Here is a 19,606-nt window from a genome sequence, read left to right as displayed (position 1 = left end):
TATTACACAGTGCTGCTGAAGACATGTAATACATATTGCTGAAGTTAGTAAAAGACTCATGTATTACTTAGTGCTGAGGAGAGTAGAAAACACATGTATTATAAATTGCTGAGGTCAGTAGAAAACGATATATTACATATAGTGCTGAGGTCAGTAGAAAACACATGTATTACAAAGTGTTAATGTCAAGAGAAAACAGATGTTTTACTTAGTGTTGATTTCAGTAGAAAAAAACATGTATTACATTGTGCAAAGGTCAGTAGAAAACACATGTATTACTTAGTACTGAGGTCAAAATAAAAACACATAGTGCTGAGGTCAGTACAAAAAACACATGTATTACTTAGTGCTGAGGTCAGAATAAAAACACATAGTGCTGAGGTCAGTAGAAACACATGTATTGAATAGTACTGATGTCAGTAGAAAACACATATATTACTTAGTGCTGAGGTCAGTAGAAAACACATGTATTACATAGTGCTGAGGTCAGTAGAAAACACATGTATACATAGCGCCGAGGTCAGTAGAAAAATCATCTATAACCTAATGCTGAGGTCAGTAGAAAACACATTTATTACTTAGTGTTGAGGTCGGTAGAAAAACACATGTATTACATACTAACACATGTATTACATAGTGCTGAGGTCAGTAGAAAACACATGTTTTACTTAGTGTTGAGGTCAGTAGAAAACACATGTATTACATAGTGCTGAGGTCAGTAGAAAACACATGTATTACTTAATGCTGAGGTCAGTAGAAAACACATGTTTTACTAAGTGTTGAGGTCAGTAGAAAACACATGTATTACTTAGTGCTGAGGTCAGCAGAAAACAGATGTTTTACTTAGTGTTGATGTCAGTAAAAGACACATGGTAATACTGTTAGTAGAATGTGTTTTATTTTACATAGTGTTGTAATCAGTAGAAGATACTTGACCTAGTCCTGAGATCAGTAAAAATAACCTGTATTTGATAGTGATTAATTCAATATAATACACCGTTACTACATATTGCGAGGTCAGTGGAAGACATGTATATTAGTATAATAATTACATGTTCTGTAAAGTATTAATTTAGAATCGGTAAGATACTATTGAGATGTTTTGTAAAGCATACACTGAATTAGAATAATATAAAAAAGAAGATGTGGTGGTTTTGACAATTTTTATGCCTTTTTTCAGCATGGGAAACTGTGTAAAAGCATGTGGAAAACGTACGTATACATTATACATATACGAATGCTAAAGGTTTTAAGTTGATATTTTGATTCGACAGGCATTTTTCTAATAATAATCACCTTGAGTCAAAGCTTTGATGATAAGTGAACATATGAGGAACTCTTTTTATAAAATATATGTTGGTTTTAAAGAATTCACACTGTTTTAATCTTTCATTTACTAATTGAAGGATGTAAGATTAAAAAGACTTTTTTTTTCATTTAATTAATATTCTAGACGGGATATGCTTAAAGAAACGTCCGAAAATAAAACGTACAATGCCAAGGATTGGGACACTGAGGCCAGTTGTACAACCATCGAATGACCGACGGGTCGGTTGGAGAGAAAATCTAGTTGATGAAGATGACCGATTAGAATCAAAACTTCGACAAGGAACCCAACAGGTAATAAATTAATGTAATAGTGTGATGATATTTCCAAAATCCGTATAGCAAAACATAAATATAAGCAAGATTATCATTCGCCATGCATTAGCAGGCATTGCATGTATAAACGTAAAATGTTCACATTATATCTTCAGTAATGTTTTGTTTGCATTTTCATTTGAATTCTAATTTTAGTTAAATACAGACGAAGAACTCCCACCATGGAATATTGTGGACAACCGAAGAAAGAACAAGAAAAAAAGAAGAAAGAAAGGTAAATTGATACTCAGAACTCAATGAACAATAAAAATTAATATTATTATTAAGTTGTTTAAGGTAAATATCCGATTGAATTAAACAGTTAATTGATGAAGACAATAATGAATTAAGACCAATAGATAAATACTTGTATATTGAATAAAATCAAATAAACCAAATCCAGGTATATGCTTTTTTGAGTCTGCATTATTGAGATAATTTCACTCCTTGCTCTAAACGTAACGTATAGTTACAGTAGGTTTTATATCGTTTTTCTCACATCTCCTTTTGAATAATAATTTGATTACTTTATTTACAGACCAAGTTTCAGATGAAAATCGACCATTAGAAATAGAGTCATCACAGGTATGTATATGCACTCCCTTTTTATTATGGTATTTCAGTATAGTTGATGCAATGTCCTGCGGGAAACTAAATGTTAAGATTTCTGTATGATGTATACTTGAAAATTGTGTCTTATATGATATTTCGACTTAAAGTTTTATGTATTAGTGATGATTTTTGTTGAATTATGATATCTGCTAAAGATAATGCTTAAAAAAAAAACATATGGTAATTTGTCAATAAATACTTTAAATAGGTAAAATATTAATTACAGAAGAAAAGAATTTCATATCCGAGACAGAGAGAATTAAATATTGTTAAGAGATAAAGAAACTAAAAAGAAAAGAGCAAAAAAATAAAAGTTAAAATGAATATAAAGAAAAATACAACACAAGCCGAATTAGAAGTCCGAAAAGTTCATTTGCTTGCGTATCTACCAGTAGCAAATATTTCATACATATTCAAGACTTTTAAGTATCTATATCGATCAAAAATGAATACAATCAAAACGAACAAAGTATACTCGATTACCGACGTAAAACTTCAAATTTTGACGTTACCAATTGGGACGCAATATCGTGCGTAACGTCTTGAACGAAAAATTTTGATAAAACTTTGCAGATTTTGAATTTGTGTAAAATTGTGAATTGAAGAACACTCTCAACCCAAATGTAAATATTCCTCGCGCCTTAGCCTCGGTTAATATTAATAAACTCTCGGGCCAAAATTCTTGTATTCAACTGACCAAAATCAATATTGAATTTAAATACTTAAAACAAATAGGTGAAAACTAAAACTACAACCATTTTCTCAACAAAGTTTTAATTCAGCAACCGTTTTCGGTTAAAAAATCTATAAATAAAATTCGTTTATATTATTAGGATTATAATGATTGTGACAATAGACAGAACCAGAAACCAAGAATCGGTAAGTGATGATATTGGAAAATAACTGCCACTCTATCAAACTAGGCCTAGAGAGGAATTTAAGGACATAAGGTTGTCCTCTATTGAACACACTGAATCGTACCGTATATATATGTGTGCTTTACTAAATAGTCTAAGATTGCATTGCATTTTATTCTGAAATGCTTTTATATCAAGGTTTAACTACATATAAAAAAAACTGTCAACGAATGTTAAGATAAGATGAATCCTGTCAGAGTGAGACGAACACATTTCAAAAATTCTAGACAACTTATATACACTTGACCATCGGATTAGCCCGCTTTTGTCTAGCATTCTTTTACATTCGTCGCAGACAATAACTACCATACTGAGAGGACCTTCAATGATGTGCAAATATGGCTCAGTGAAATATATGTTGAAAATGGTAGGTCGTGAAAGGTTTAAATCACGGTTCCGCATGTTTGAAAAGTACCGTTATTTCAACATTGTTTTTGTATAAAAAAAAATGTTAGAAAAAAAAATCAGTTGATTTTCTTGACTGTACTATATATCTCCTTTAATCGGCTACAGATTACAGTTATCTTAAGGATGCAAACTATTCTACAACAAAAAAGCAGATCAAATAATTATTATCAGGGATATTGTTTGATTTTGTATGTTATATTCATTTAATCGACTTATGATCAAAACTTTTAATATATTTTAGATATTTTAGGGAAAAGACATTCAGTTTCACCTCATTACAATAAAGATAAACATGCGACAAACTTGTTATTTCAACCAGTGGGATCAGACGTAAGTAATTTTCTTATTGGTTCCCAAAACGTTTAATAGCACAACATACTTAATAAAATGAAGAGAAAACTTGAAAGTTAAGGACTCCGAGGTTAAAGTGTGATCTACCCTTGAAAGTTAATGACTCCGAGGTTAAAGTCTGATCTACCAGATTAAAAATGGTTTAGTAGCATGTACTGTACATCTTTAGGCATACATGTGTTTAGTAGAATTTTCTAGGAAATATGTTTGAAGCATTTTATACTTCTAGATTGATGATCAGAATGTCCATCATCGGAAAAGGAAGAGAAAAAAGAAACACAAACAGAAGGAGAAAGCAGGTAATTTCAAGTGTAAAATTTCTTAGTTGTTTTTGGTGCTATAATATCTAATTTTTCAATCTAAATGGTTCAAAACATTATACCTAATTATTGCTTCTAATTTCTGTCATTTAGGCTAATATGGATATACAAATGTGCAGACACGAGCAGTTAAACGTATGGTGTTACATCCAACGCCTTCAAGCCCTCATGTTATGAGAGTACCACACTATCTTGTCGTTGAAACCCCATACAGCATCTCTTTGAGGGTGGTCTATCCCAAGGTTAACTTTAATGATGTCCATATCAGACATTTTTTTTTCAAGTCGCAGTCCGAATGTCTCACCCGGCTTCCCATTCGACCCATATTAAAGCTCCTATTAAATTAATATATTGTTTACTTCTTCTCGTCTCGAATATGCATGAAATTTGTTTTACATTGGACATTATGCAAACAATGAACGCCTTTATGGAAGCATAGATCTCTACACTAACGACATGTCAGTTTGCGTCTGTATTCGACATTTTTTATCGACAATTTTTTTATAAGATCAGTCTGAATATATTCAGATTATTTTTGTACAGAATTATCTAAACCTAACATAATTCAATTCTTATACATTAAAAGCATTTCTTCTATTTAGGAGAAGAAAATCATGTAATGGTAACTATGAAGCCGACTGGTCAGTTCCTGACAGACGATACCGTTATAGGAGACCCAGACCACTAAATACCTCAACACGTACGGAAGGATATAGATAATGCAATATTTTGTTAGCTCTGTGTTTGTTACTGTATTGCCTTTGCCAGGAAATAAAATTATATAAATAAAACATACAGTGTTGGTATTCTATAATTGTGGGGTGAAGACCTTGAAAAGGCAAAAACACACATCAATATTAATCAATGATTGCATAAAAGACAGAACTTAAGATGCCACGGGGTGAATAAGATAAAAAAAAAAAAAAAAAAAACTTCATTTGTAACCGGCAAGGAATTGCATATTTAAACATACAATTCCTTGCTGTAACCATAGATGTAATGTTAATCACCATTTAACTCTGATGGAAAAAAATCTGCTCGATCAATATCTATTTAAAAATACACAAGTATACACGACTTTTGGACGGTAGTGAATAATTATCTCATTGGCAAGCATACCACGTCTCTTTACTTTTGTGGAGGAAACACAAAACATAGGGCTCAAGCTGAATGTCTCGACCACTTTACACGATAGAATTTGTTTTGAATTAGGAGTTTTTAAGATAGAGATGACATAAGGAGTTTTTAAGATAGAGATGACATAATGTTGTACAAAGTCAATTGAATATTGCCAGACTGACAATCGGGTATATTTAACAACCACCGAACATCAAATATAGTTACATGTAGTAGAAAGCATTGTGTAGGAAAGGGTATAATCTTTGGTTAGCATGCTTGTTAGCTGAACCCGTGAAGCCAGTCATTATTAGGTGATGTAAACTATCCTCCTTTCAGAGAAGTCTCAGTCCAACAGACAGCTAGATTGGTTATCTGTCGGACTACTCGCAGGGGTTTGTTACAATTGCTGGTTTTACTATCACGGCCATACGAACCACTAAAAGTGTTTTCTTAGGGGTTCGTATGGATAGTAAACCCGGCAATTGTAACAAACCCCTGTGGAATACTAGTAGTCGGAAATAGAATTTAACATTACCCAACAAACAAAGAAATGAAGTATAAATGGCATGAAACTAGCAAGATAGACATATACATCTTACAGCCACTACATACACCAAATATTGTTGATCTATCGATTTAAGTATCTGTGATATGGATTTGCCTCTGATGTTCAGTAGTTGTCGTTTGTTGATTATGGTACACAAGTGTTTCTCGTTTTTGTTGAGCCTGCGACTTTTGTCTGTCACATGTCCATTGTCCTTGACCTCATGATTTTCATGGTTCATTGACTACTAGAAAAAAAAAAATTGTTATGTTAATTTCTCTCTTATTATGAGTAATAGGATAACTATATTTGGTGTGTGCGTACCTTGTAAGATCCTCATGCCCGTCAGACAGTTTCCACTTGACGTCGGTCTCATTTCATGGATCAGTGAACAAAGGTTAAGTTTTGTTGGTCAAGTCCATATCTCAAATACTATAAGCAATAGGTCTAGTATATTTGGTGTATGGAAGGACTGTAAGGTGAATATGTCCAACTGGCAGGTGTCATCTGATATTGACCATATTGTTCGGTGGTTATAGTTAAGTTTTTGTGTTTTGGTCTGATTTTCTTATCCTGTATGCAATAGTCTACTATATTTGATGTATGGAATGATTATAAGGTGTACATGTCCAACTGACAGGTGTCATCTGACCTTAACCTCATTTTCACAGTACAGTGGTCAAAGTTATGTTTTTGAATTGTGGTCTTTTTTCTAATACTATATGCAATAGGTCTACTGTATTTGGTGTATGGAAATATTATACAATTTATATTAAAAAAGAAGATGTGGTATGATTGCCAATGAGACCAAAATGACAGAAATTTACAACTATAGGTCACCATATGGCCTTCCACAATGAGCAAAGCCTGTACCACATAATCAAGATATAAAAGGCCCTGAAATGACAATGTAAAACAAGAAAACTAACGACCTTGCAGGTTATATTTGACATTGACCTCATTTTAACAGTACATAGTATATAAGTTTTTGTGTTTTGGCCTGTTTTTCTTAAAACTTTATGCAATAGGTAAACTATATTTGTTATATGGAAGGATTGTAAATTGTACATGTCTGCCTGACATGGTTTATCTGAACTTGACCTAATTTTCATGGTTCATTGGTCAATGTTTAGTTTTTCTTGTTAAAGTCTGTTTCTTAGAAACTATAAGCAATAGGTCAACTTTGCTTAGTGTATTGAATGATTGTAAGGTGTACATGTATTTCTCCTTTCGGCTTATATGAACTTTACCTCATTTATTTGGATCATGTTAAAGTTGTAGTTTAGCTTTATATTTAGAACTATCAACAAAATATCAATGTTTAGTAAAGAAGGCCAGACATTTTAGCATGTGCACCTCAATGTGCACTCTTGTTTATATATAGATTAGACCATTTTTTTCCAGTTTGAATAGTTTTACACATTCATTAGGTCGTTTTTGTGGCCCTTTATATCTTGCTGTTCTGTGTGAGCCAATGCCCCATGTTGAAGACCACAATTTGACCTATTATGGTTTACTTGTACATATATTGTGACTTGGATGGTGAGTTGTCTCATTGGCACTCATACCACATCTTCTTATACCTATTGACCATGACCATTAATGCATTAAATGAGGTCAACGTCAGATGAACCTTTTCTGATGGACAGGATCCCATACAGTAATTCTATTGCTCATAAAATGAAATTGTTTTGAGGTCATATACCATGAGAAATAATCTCCATGGATATGAGATGTGCCAAAGTTTATACAACTGCATACCAAATATCATTGATCTATCTACGAGTGACTCTCCTTAAAGTGCCTAATCACAACTTTTCAAATCAAAGTCAAATGAATGCACTATGACTGAAGGACAAGACCAAAATAATCTCCATGGTAATAAGATGTGCCAATGCTTATTCAACTCCATGCCAAATATCTTTGATTTACCATTAGTGGTTCATGTTTAACTGAACTAATCACAAACTTTAACAAATTGTTGATGACACCTTAACACTAATCTGCAGTTTGGTATTTCATACAACCAACTGACCATTGACCACTTTATAAGTGCTTGTTTCAGATTACAAACTTAAGTCACCAGATGTTGATTTCTCTCTTTGTTGTTTTCACATTATTCATATTTGTGAGCTAGGATATTTAATGATGATATTTAAAAAAAAGACAAAATGATACATGTTTAAATTTCACACTGGCCTTTATGAGATACAAGCTAAATAAACTTAAACATTGTATTTAATCAAGCAAAAGTAACTTGATGACAGAAAAAAAAGGGGAAGAGTTGGAGACTAAGTTCTAATACATGCAGTTAAAAGTATTTATCTATCAAAAGACCATACAAATATGTTTTAAAAAAAATAACAGTGGTCTGGCTGATATCAGTTTTTCTATTTTTTAATTTCCACCTTTGCTTATTCTAAGATCTTGTTATAGCTATAGACATGCACATAATCAACAGCCTTATCTTAGAGGATGTTTAACTATAAAATGTGTATGCAAAGAAGCTAAAATGAGTTCAATATTTCATTTGTAAAATTGCAGTTTAAGCAGAATATATAACCATCATACTTCTTCCCTTCTAAATCTAAATAATTCTGGATTCTGCTGAAAATTTGTGAAAAGATAATACAAATTTCAATTTTTGAATTTGACCAACTGACCGTTAAATCTATAATGTAATCAACAATGAAAAAATTTATGTATGTCAAGTTGAAGATTTCAGATAAGATGGATGTTTTAACATGATTTACAATAAATTAAATATTAAATACATTTTAAATGCATATTGTATTACAGCGATACATTCTGTACACCATTGTATCTATGATGCACATAAATAAATAAAAATTCATAGATAGAAATAAGATCCATTGTCAGCCTATCGTTACACATGTCTCTTCCTGAACATGAATTTCCTCATTTAGTGATATATCTTGCTGAATAGCTAATTGTTCTATTTCCATTTCTGTACCGCTGTCTGTTGTAATGATTTCCCGTGGCGTCGTATCCACTCTATTTATCTGCGACTGATCTCGTGACATTTCGTTCTCTATAATCTGTAATTCCTCTGATGGTTCCATCTTTACAGGTGTACGTTCAACAGTTCCCCGATCCTTAGCAATAGCAGGATTGTCATGAGTTTGCATGTGTGTATCAAGTATTGTCTTGCGACTGAATCCTAGTCCACAGAGGTCACATCTAAATGCTTTTAGTCCTGTATGTGTCCGCTTGTGTGTGACTAGGTTGACTTTTTGGCAGAAAGTTTTATCACAGAAATCACATTTATACGGACGTTCACCAGTGTGTATTCTAATGTGTCGGTACAAATCAGAGATTTTATTGAACTTCCTGTTACATGTATCACATACAATTTCTCCAGTATGTACTTTCATATGAGCATTTAACCTAGCAGTATTGTTGAATCCTTTAAAGCAAACTCCACATTTGTATGGAGATTCGTCCTTGACGTGGATTTTCATGTGTCGACGTAGATTACCGCTCTCATTAAAGCCCCTAGTACAGATTGGACATTTGAAAGGTTTTTCCCCAGTATGTATTCTACAATGCATCCTGACTTCATATTTATGTGTAAAACCTTTACCACAATATCCACACTTATATTCTTTGTCATTTGTATGAGATTTTAAATGACGATGACAGTTACTTTTACTGTTATATTCTTTACCACACACATTGCACTTGTAAACAAACTTTGACTTTGTTCCTTCCTGTATTTCTGTCTCAGCTTCAACTTCCATATGCATTTTGGCTGGAATGTCATTATCGGTGTAGACCTCGGACAGATCGGCTTGTGGAGGTTCAGGTTCCGGTTCTGGCTCCGGTAACATAGATTCATCAGCCTCCGTTGGTACATCAATAATATCTAGTTCTATAATAGAAGCTTCCTCACTTGACAGTATTAGTCCAGGTATGGCTTTATGATTTTTACGCTTCATATTGTCAGGCAGATTTTCAAAGACAGCAATTTGAGCTAATTCTGAATGAGTCCTTAAATGGGATGCCAAACTAGCTTTCTGGAAAATTTTACCACAATGTCCACACATATAAACCTTTTCAGTAGCATGAGTTTTGATATGATTTTGCCAGTTAGGTTTATTTTTGTACAACTTCCCACATATATTACATTTATAGAAGACCATTTGCGAACTTGCTCCAGCATTAAGTATAACAGTGCTCTGGTTTTGTGTTTTTATATTGTTTTGAATGATGGTTGTTCCATTTGGAAGTTGACGATTTTTAACAGTTCCACCTAAAATATCTCTCTTTGTAACCTGAGTAGCTACATCAAATAAACCCTGGCGTGAAAATTTTGGATAACATGTGATTTGAGTGGCCACATCACGGTACCTGGTCTCCTTGACTACGGACACAACAGAAGGTTGCTCCTCCTCGGTAACAATAAACTTCTCGTCACTCTCAGTGGTTTGGTCTTCTTCTTCCTTTGCAGCCTCTTCATCAACCACGTATAATTGGACTGTCCCATCAGGTAAAACCTCGGATCGTACGTTCTGTAGATTTTGATACTGTATTGGCATACCTTCTATTATTATCTCTTGGTTATCTTCTTGTGAAATATCATCAACAGTTTGTACCCCAGAATTCATAAAACTTTGATCAGTTATATTCTGTATTTCAGGAATTTGAACCAGAACAGACTGTTCTCCTGCACTTAAGCTTGAATTATCTTGAACAGAATACATATGTTCATTTTCACCATAAACAATATGCATTTCTTCACTACCATTTTCGGACTGAATGATCTCCCCTTTAATATGAGTGTCATAATTTTCATCTGTCTTTTTATCCTGACTATTTTTGCCTTGATCAGTAAATGTATTAGCAATATGTAATAAATGTGGCTCCCCTTCCTGAGCATTGATGAAGGTGTTAGCTATCTGCAGCATCTGTTCCCCTGCCTGGACCTCGTCTATACCATAATCAGCAAACTGTGACTGGTCCCCTTGTCCTGTGATTTCCATCACCATTTGGCCATCCTGGGTAAAGATGTTGACCGTTCCCTGTTGAGATTCTAATGTACTGGTATCCTCCTCCCCACCTTCCCGTAATATGTACATGGGCTGACCATCACTGTGGTCTGTCATCATGGATCTCTGAAATCATAAACCAATTGATAAATAATAAGACATAATTGATCATGTAAAGTTCTAACAACAAAAAACAATATCCTATCAGGCTGGATCTGTTGACCTTGGAATAGTGCTTACAGAGTACATATAAATTTTATTATATAGAAGGATCTAGGGAGGGGGTGTTGTGGAAAAAAAGTTGTTTGATTATATATGTACATGTAGGGAATCACTGAAGCATGACTGGAATGGGGCCCCTTGTGAAAATTCAAGTTTCTAAAATCCCATGATATCTGTTTCTTATTCAAATTTGTTGGATTTAGTTTTTCTTGTACAGTTACAAATATTTTTAATTTAATCAATGTTTAACTATATATTCCTGTGATATTTCTGAATGTGACATACACTTAGAACATAGATTAATTAGTCTGTTGGTTTTCAATGTGAATTGTTTACATTTTTGTTTTCTGGATTTTAATTGCTTGCTACGTACATGTATGTGGTATGGGTGTTTTTCATTGTTGAAGGTAGTTAAGTACAGTGACAAATAGTTGCTAACTTTACAAAGTCATTTGGTTTCTGGTTTATAGTTGTCTCAGGGACAAATAGGATCTGTTTGTGGTACATGTAGGGTGAGCAGCTGAGATATTGAACACCCCTTCCTATTCATATATTTTGAGTATTGTACATAATTAACCTATTATATTATATTTTGACAAATAATAGCTACAAGTATCATGCTAATGCCATTTCATGGAAAGATAAGTAGATTTGACAAATATCTGATGTATTAATGTCTGTAGTTTAAATCTATCTATTTTTTTACAAGTTTCAGATATTTATATGATTCAATCAACAACCTTGTCCATATAAAATCATGTCATATATTTCATGCCTTTATCATCAGTCAGAGCTCAGGCATTAATTAATAACAATATAAAAAGAAAATGTGGTATGATTGCCAATGTAGAGACAACTCTCCACAAGAGACCAAATGACACAGAAATTATCAGCTATAGGTCACCTATTATTGTCTCCGGCTTGTATTTTGACAAAAGTGTTTACATTTTTGGACTTGTCTAAGTTTTTAAATGACAGACTGGCTCATTAAACAGGATGAAACATAGTACATGTATATGGTTTTGTGGTCACCTATGACAATACACTCTTCTCTGAAAATTGTCAAGGACCTGTGCATTGTTTGCAACTAAATGATCTGATTAAATAAAGAATAGTTTGAAACTTTTTCCTTACATCGAAGTTTAAGTTTTACTAATTTGATCAGAAAGGAAATGGAAAAAGTCTGTTTTTACACTCATAATTTATATTTATGATTGGCTTTCTTTAATGACTATCTTTCTCTTAGCATTGATCATGACATGATCGTCAAAGAAAGGGACATAAGATACCAGAGGGAGAGTCAAACTCATAGATTGAAAATAAACTGACAACGCCATCACTGGGCATCAGGTATGGCTAAAAATAAAAAGACAAATATTGAAATAATAGAGTATTGAAGTTAAACAAGATTTCGACCTAAAGAAGCCATTTATATGAACATCTGGAAATATTGAGGCTAAGCAATTATAACTTGCATAACGCTTTATATGTTTGAATGATTTTATTGTGTTGAAAAGAGAATTGTCTCATATTATACTTCTGCACGTGCAAAAAAACAAAGTGAAAGTAGCTTCTTCGAGTGCAAGCGCACACTGTACCCAAGTAATCAATCTGATGCTTGAATGCCAACAATTTCAATGGCTGTAAAGCTTCCGTTTGATAATCTTTCAGAGGTTTGAACTGATAGTCAATTTCCAAGGTCACAACAATAGCACGTGGACAGAATTGTTTTCTGGCTTACGACAGAAGTCATTTGATTTAGGGAACATACCTATATTCAACTAAAGTATAAATTTATGTATGCGTTTGAAGATGTCTGCCACTAATCTTCCTATACCGCGTTCTTGAAAGAGACCCGCCCTCTGTTGGACAGTCAACTATAAGGGAGATAACTTCAGCGACACTTAAGGCACAATATGGGTTGCAATAATGATTCATCAATAAAAAAAATTAAGAAATATGTTTTTTTTTATTTAGAATATTTTAGAAAAATATTTATTCAAAGTAAAAAAGTCTTGTATTGGTTATATGCTTATTTCGTGGTAGAAATGACATGAGAAAACCCTTGAAGGACCCCAAAATAGCAGACGCTATCCGTAAAGATTGTGAATGTGTTGCAATCTACTTAGATTTAACTCCCTTTTACTGTCAACGTACTGCGGGAGACGCCATTCTATTCAGTCTTGCACATTAGATAGAGTATTGTGAATTAGAGTTGTAAGTTTCATACTTTTTCACCAATTATTTGCTAATATTACTCGTGAGTTCCCAGTCGGACAATATTTTTCAAACCTAGAAAAGTCTTTCAGTCAGAAGCTTGGCAGTCATGAGGCTCTACAGATATGCAAGCATCATCTCGACATTTAGGGTAGAATAAACGTTTTGTTTGTAGCTTTCTCAGCGGATTTCTACTTTCGATTTGCCAAACTTCGCACTTTGTTACTTCTTGAGTAACAATGGATCATTTTTGTCAATTTATGCAGTCTTGAAAAAAAAACCTCTATTAAAGTGTAAAATTTTTATGACATCTTTAGTCGAGGACAAGGGAAATATTTTTCCATGTCAGAAAAAGATATAAACAATAGTCAATAAACGTGCAGCAACCTAGCTGCTGAACCTAAGGCAGCAACCATTTGATTTTCTGGGGGGGCTATGGTTTTTTTTTCTGTACAAACTTTTTTTTTCGCCGGCGAAAAACTATCTATTTTTTTCGCGACAAGTCAAAAACAATTTTTTTCTTTCAATTTTAGCATTACATGTAGTGGCAGCAGAGGGTGAAACAAACAATTTTTTTTTCTCAGAATCAAAAACAAATTATTTTTTTCTCCAAAAACTGGAAACAAACTTTTTTTTCCAAAAAAAACCATAGCCCCCCCAGAAAATCAAATGGTTGCTGCCTAAGAGCTACGGTTCTTCAGCTAGCAGCAACCTAGTCCAAATAATAATGACCTCTTGAAACCAGAAAGGTTAGTTTATTTTTTGTTTTAACACCTAATGTAAGCCGTAAAATCAACAAAATAAAATAGTCTTTCAAAATGTCATAATTATTTGGATTAGTCACATAATAATAATAATAGGGGTACCATGATTTCCTGAGGACAAGAACAAATTAATATCTCGAGGACAAATACACCTTATCGCTATTTGTCTGCCATTTAGGAGATAACTGTATTGTATTTTAAGCTCTGACGGCATCAATTGGGGATTTGATAGTTGCAAAGTAAGTTTACTGGCGACGCGTTAGCGGAGACAGTTAACAGGTATTTGCGACCATCAAATCCCAAATTGATGCCGTCGGAGCTTAAAATACAATATTGTTATCTCCATTCTAATGAAACTGACAGAAAACATCATTTATGTACCAAACAAAACATGAAAATCTATATATGATATATAATACAGCAACAATTTACAAAAATACATTTATGACCCAACAACTGACTTGGATCAAGACAAAGAATATGGTAGGGTTAAACATGTTTTTGAGGATTCAACCCTCCTCTAACCTAGGACATTAGTGTAACAGCACACAACATAAGAACAAACATGACAAAATAGAAAAATCAGTTGCTCAACTCAATAGATCAATACAAAGCACAATAAAAACCTACACACATATAAAACATGTAAAAACATGTACAATATACACTTAGCACCAATATAAGCATACTGCCAGCCTAATTATATAAAAGAATCTTATACAATTAAAGAGATAATTTAAGTTTTCATCATTTTCAGTTTTATTATAATGCTATTGTTGCTTTGTACATTACATTTTCCCCCTTTCATTTCAGTGTAAATAGAGTTGAGTGTATAGATTCAGAATGAATCAAGAAATCTTAATTGATGGGGTACCAGTCCAGATACCAGCAGGGAACTATAAAACAGAATATTTACCAGATGGAACTGTACAGATTGTTGTGTACTCCAACACTACTGTTGATACCGGAGCAGAGGGAGAGTTCAAATGGAAGGGACATTTTTGTCGTACTATAGGTATCCAAAACACAACTGTACCACACCATAACAGTTATGACTTTGCTGACAGTGGTGTTCAGACTGATTTTCCAGTAGAAGATGAGGAAGAAACTAAAGTTACTGAAGATACTAATTTGGAAGTGGAAGATGAACAAGTAGAAGAAATGATTCGTGATGAAGAAAACCAAGAAAATTTTGGAAAAGGAAAGAGAAAACGAGGACGTCCACCAACTACATTAAAACCTGTAAAACCCAGAAAGTCATTTTCCAATGCCAGTGTTATACAAAATATTCAGGATGACGAGACTGAGAAAAGTGATCAGACTGTTCATAAATGTGGATTGTGTGGCATTACTTATAAACGTAGGGCTAACTGGCAGAATCATCTCAAAACTCATGCCAAAGAGAAAATTTATATGTGTGGTTATTGTGGAAATTTGTTTCAGAAGGTCAACTTTCTACAACATCTGAAGACTCACAAAGATGAGCAAGATGAAGCTAACATGAGACCTATAGTAGAGACTAATCCACGTAGACCTGATCGACCATCACCACCACCGCCACCACCACCACGGACACCAACTCAACAAACTCAACAACCAACACACACGGCCCAACCCCCACAACAAACCATTCAAGAAACAGAATCATCTGACGGAGAAAAACAGTTCATGGTCAAAAGTCATCAAGTGACACTACCGAATCAACAAGTAGCGACATTGATAGATCTTGGTAATCTAATGGATGTCTCGGTGAACGAAGATGGTACAATTGATGGGGTCGAGACTCCTAAGACAATTACTGCAGATCCACTGGATGAGTCTGGTATAATGAATAATGACCCAGATTATAACCCCAGTGATGGAATAGATGATACCAAGTATATATATAAGTGTAATGTGTGTGGCAAGGAGTACAACAGTAAGAGTAACTGCCATCGCCATTTGAAGACACATACCCATGCCAAAGTTTACAAGTGTAACGATTGTGACAAGACATACATGCATCGTTATGAACTTAAGATGCACAGGCGTATTCATACTGGTAAACATTTACATTACATATATTTATTCAAACTTGCCACTTTTTTCACATAGAAAAAATAAATAAATGAATGAATCTTTAGAAACAAAATTTGACAAGAAATGATCTACATTAAAAACAAACTTGTGGTATAATTGCCAATGAGACAACTCTCCACAGTAGACCAAATGACACAGAAAGAATCAACTATAGGTCACCTTAAGGCTTCAACAATGAGAAAATTTCATACCACATAGTCAGCCATAAAAGGATCTGAAATGTCAAAAGTAAAACAACTAAAAACAAGAAAACTAACATGTATTTGGATATCATGTATGTTATAACTATTCAGCTATTAAGTACAAAATGTATTAAAATCACTATTTGCTAAGGTGGAGTTCATTCACAGTTGTAGTTTTCTAAGTGTTTAGAAAAAAATGTTTTTATTCTTAACTAGAAGTATTACTGTTCTTTTAACATTATACATGTACATACTGATATAATTTCTATACATTTAAGGTGAGAAACCCTACAAGTGTCCCATCTGTACGAGAGCTTTCAATGAGAGTGGTAATCTAAGACGGCACATGAAGATCCATGCCGGTGATGACACACCATATAAATGTGGCGTCTGTTTCAAAGGATTTAGTGATATGTATCGTCTTCATGTCCATCTGAAAGTTCACAGTGGTAAAATTGTATGTGATACGTGTGGTAAATCATTCACTAAGATATCAGACTTGTATCGACACATACGAATCCATACTGGGGATAAACCATACAAATGTGATGTATGTAAGAAGGCGTTCGCTCAGAAGGTAAACTTACAGACACATTATCGCACACATACCGGGAAAACCCCGTATCGTTGTGATATTTGTAATTTTGGTTTTAGTCGTAAACAAATATTAGACAATCACATGAGAGGCCATGAGGAGGAAGAGTTAGAAGATCTAAAAAAACAACAGGAAGAAAACATGGAAAAAGAAAGTTCAAACATTGAACAGGATGTTGAAATTCATGTACAGAATGTGATGGATGCTGCGGCTGAAAATGAGGAAGGGTTAATAGAGGTACCTGAAGACGCACAGGAAGTAGAGACAGGACTGTCGCAGGAAGAACTTGCCCAACTGGTGGCTGCATCTGTAGTAGAACATGTAGAAGTAGAACCAACGGCATAATTTAAATACAAGAATAGAAATGTCAAAGAATAATATTCTTCATTATATACATGAACATACAAAACACAAATATCAAATTTGTATTCAGTAGAGAAATGTAATTCATTTTAGAAAATCTTAACAAAAATTTTAGTAAATTGGTGTTTTGCTGGAATTTAAAGGAAACTACAAATATATTTTTGTAATTATTGCTGTCATGCAGCTCTGTACATGCGTAGTCATGATAATGAATTTTCGAAAAAATGTAAATGAAAAAATCCTGGTCATGTGTACTGAAATTATTAACTTAATTTAAGAGTCTATTATATGTATGAGAGAAAAAATATATGTTAAAAAACAAAAAGAAAAAAACAATAGCAACAGCTGTCTTCAAATTCAGAAATTAATTGGTTTTTTTATTGTATTGATGAAAAAAGACTAAAAATGTACAAATGTATCATACTTTAAATATATAAACCTTGAATATTGTATCAAACATCATTTTCATCTGCACTGTATCGAAACAAGCAAAAAGTCCAGCAGTTTGATTTAAAACGTTTAAGCAATGTTTAGCATTTTGTAATTTATTATAGTTAATTGTTTAAATGCTATTGCACTATTTATATCTATCATGCTCTTTTTGTTTTCTTATATCTTTAATACATAATGAACATTCATAATACTTTATGTGTTTCTTTATTTTGCCAGTTTACTAACCATCAGCTTTTTACAACATCTAGATATTATCTCTGGTGAGGGACTTGTATGATTTTGTAGATGTGCTTTTACCTTTTTATCCTTCAACTTTTTTGTGAGATAAGTATAAGATAAGGAGATGTGATATATATACAATGAGACAACAATCCACCAGGAGATGTGATATATACGCCAATGAGACAACAATCCACTTGGAGATGTGATATATATGCCAATGAGACAACAATCCACCAGGAGATGTGATATATACGCCAATGAGACAACAATCCACCAGGAGATGTGATATATATGCCAATGAGACAACAATCCACCAGGAGATGTGATATATACACCAATGAGACAACAATCCACCAGGAGAAGTGATATATACGCCAATGAGACAACAATCCACCAGGAGATGTGATATATATACGCCAATGAGACAACAATCCACCAGGAGATGTAATATATACGCCAATGAGACAACAATCCACCAGGAGATGTGATATATACGCCAATGAGATAACAATTGTTCACTTAAATAGGTCCAAAGACAACAAAATATGAAAAAATTTGAACCAAATAAACCTAAAAAGATGGGATGTGATATACCTAAATGTATCAGATTACTATAAAGATCCTTCAACGTCAGAGTGTGTGTTTTTCACCAATATAAGGCATCAGATTTAAAGCCCCCATTATGACCTGTTGCATATTTAAACATTGCACAAAAGAAAAAGAAGACGCCCGCTTCAGCTAGGGATTCTCTTATGGAACAGGAGAAGTCCATGTTATAATATCTCTATACCCTCTTGAATATGTTGTTCCAATAAAGTATTTGCTTTTGTAAAAGCATCCACAGAGAGATGAATAACCAGCAGTGATAGTATTAACTATTTATTTTAAGCTTTATATTTCAGAAGGTAGAAGACCAATATACTTCATATCTTTTTAACAAATACCTTATGTTTCCAAGTTTTCATCTTTTATATTGCATGGTTCACGGTTCATTGGTCAATGCTAAGTTTTCATGATTTGTTCTTTTTCTCTGATACTCTAAGCATCTGACTGTGACCTCATTTTCATGGTCCATTTGTCAATAGCAATAGGTCAACTATATTGGGTATATGGAATGATTCAAGATGTACATGTCTGTCAAACTGGGATCCTTTGACCTTGACCTCCTTTTCATGGATAGTTGGTTAAAAATATTAGAAGAGAGCACAATTTAGTTCCACTGTTGTGTGACATCTTTTATCAGGCATGTGAAAACTGATAAACTATAGAGGTTTGCCTGATAAAATTGTCCCTCAATGATGAAGATTATTAAAATGAGGTAGCAACCACACAACACACATTAATGAAATATGCAAGGATCATATTAGAATAGTTGTCCAGTTAACAGGATGTTTAGACTTTCTCTTCTGTTACTTTGTAAACCGAAAAAAACACCAACATGTAACATTGCTATGATGTCTAAGTTGGGATCCCACTGACATGTTTTAACCCAGCCACATTCTGTATGTATGTGCCCTTCCCAAGTACATAAATTAGGTTGATAGTTTTCTCGTTTGAATTGTTTTACATTGTCATTTCAGGGCCTTTT

The 19,606-nt window shown here is 33.5% G+C and overlaps 3 protein-coding genes across 8 annotated transcripts; 2 read left to right on the top strand and 1 right to left on the bottom strand.

The window, feature by feature from the left end:
• The first annotated feature begins 1,023 nt into the window (after positions 1-1,023).
• LOC143077952 (uncharacterized) lies at positions 1,024-5,040 on the top strand. 3 transcript variants are annotated; one of them, XM_076253005.1, is made up of 8 exons: positions 1,024-1,081; positions 1,454-1,620; positions 1,798-1,876; positions 2,180-2,226; positions 3,087-3,132; positions 3,820-3,908; positions 4,159-4,228; positions 4,852-5,040. In XM_076253005.1, exons 2-8 carry the CDS (start codon positions 1,495-1,497, stop codon positions 4,935-4,937), a joined length of 543 nt encoding a protein of 180 aa, XP_076109120.1. In that variant the 5' UTR covers positions 1,024-1,081; positions 1,454-1,494; the 3' UTR covers positions 4,938-5,040. The 3 variants fall into 3 exon arrangements, with proteins under 3 accessions (XP_076109120.1, XP_076109119.1, XP_076109118.1); XM_076253004.1 differs by lacking the exon at positions 1,024-1,081 and adding an exon at positions 1,109-1,212 and having other exon boundaries at positions 3,829-3,908; XM_076253003.1 differs by lacking the exon at positions 1,024-1,081 and adding an exon at positions 1,110-1,212.
• A 2,997-nt stretch (positions 5,041-8,037) lies between these two features.
• LOC143078682 (uncharacterized) lies at positions 8,038-13,458 on the bottom strand. 3 transcript variants are annotated; one of them, XM_076253582.1, is made up of 2 exons: positions 13,436-13,458; positions 8,038-11,047 (listed from the first exon to the last, which is right to left on the bottom strand). In XM_076253582.1, exon 2 carries the CDS (start codon positions 11,039-11,041, stop codon positions 8,789-8,791), a length of 2,253 nt encoding a protein of 750 aa, XP_076109697.1. In that variant the 5' UTR covers positions 11,042-11,047; positions 13,436-13,458; the 3' UTR covers positions 8,038-8,788. The 3 variants fall into 3 exon arrangements, with proteins under 3 accessions (XP_076109697.1, XP_076109696.1, XP_076109695.1); XM_076253581.1 differs by having other exon boundaries at positions 13,374-13,456; XM_076253580.1 differs by lacking the exon at positions 13,436-13,458 and adding an exon at positions 12,915-13,040.
• On the top strand, positions 13,255-17,745 carry LOC143078683 (uncharacterized). 2 transcript variants are annotated; one of them, XM_076253583.1, is made up of 3 exons: positions 13,255-13,360; positions 14,938-16,165; positions 16,664-17,745. In XM_076253583.1, exons 2-3 carry the CDS (start codon positions 14,968-14,970, stop codon positions 17,323-17,325), a joined length of 1,860 nt encoding a protein of 619 aa, XP_076109698.1. In that variant the 5' UTR covers positions 13,255-13,360; positions 14,938-14,967; the 3' UTR covers positions 17,326-17,745. The 2 variants fall into 2 exon arrangements, with proteins under 2 accessions (XP_076109698.1, XP_076109699.1); XM_076253584.1 differs by lacking the exon at positions 13,255-13,360 and adding an exon at positions 13,406-13,511.
• Positions 17,746-19,606: the final 1,861 nt, after the last annotated feature.

Source organism: Mytilus galloprovincialis, chromosome 6 (assembly GCF_965363235.1).
Source record: "Mytilus galloprovincialis chromosome 6, xbMytGall1.hap1.1, whole genome shotgun sequence".
NCBI classification, from domain to species: domain Eukaryota; kingdom Metazoa; phylum Mollusca; class Bivalvia; order Mytilida; family Mytilidae; genus Mytilus; species Mytilus galloprovincialis.
The sequence above is the reverse complement of the archived record's forward strand: the minus strand, read 5'-3'. Positions and strand labels throughout refer to the sequence as shown.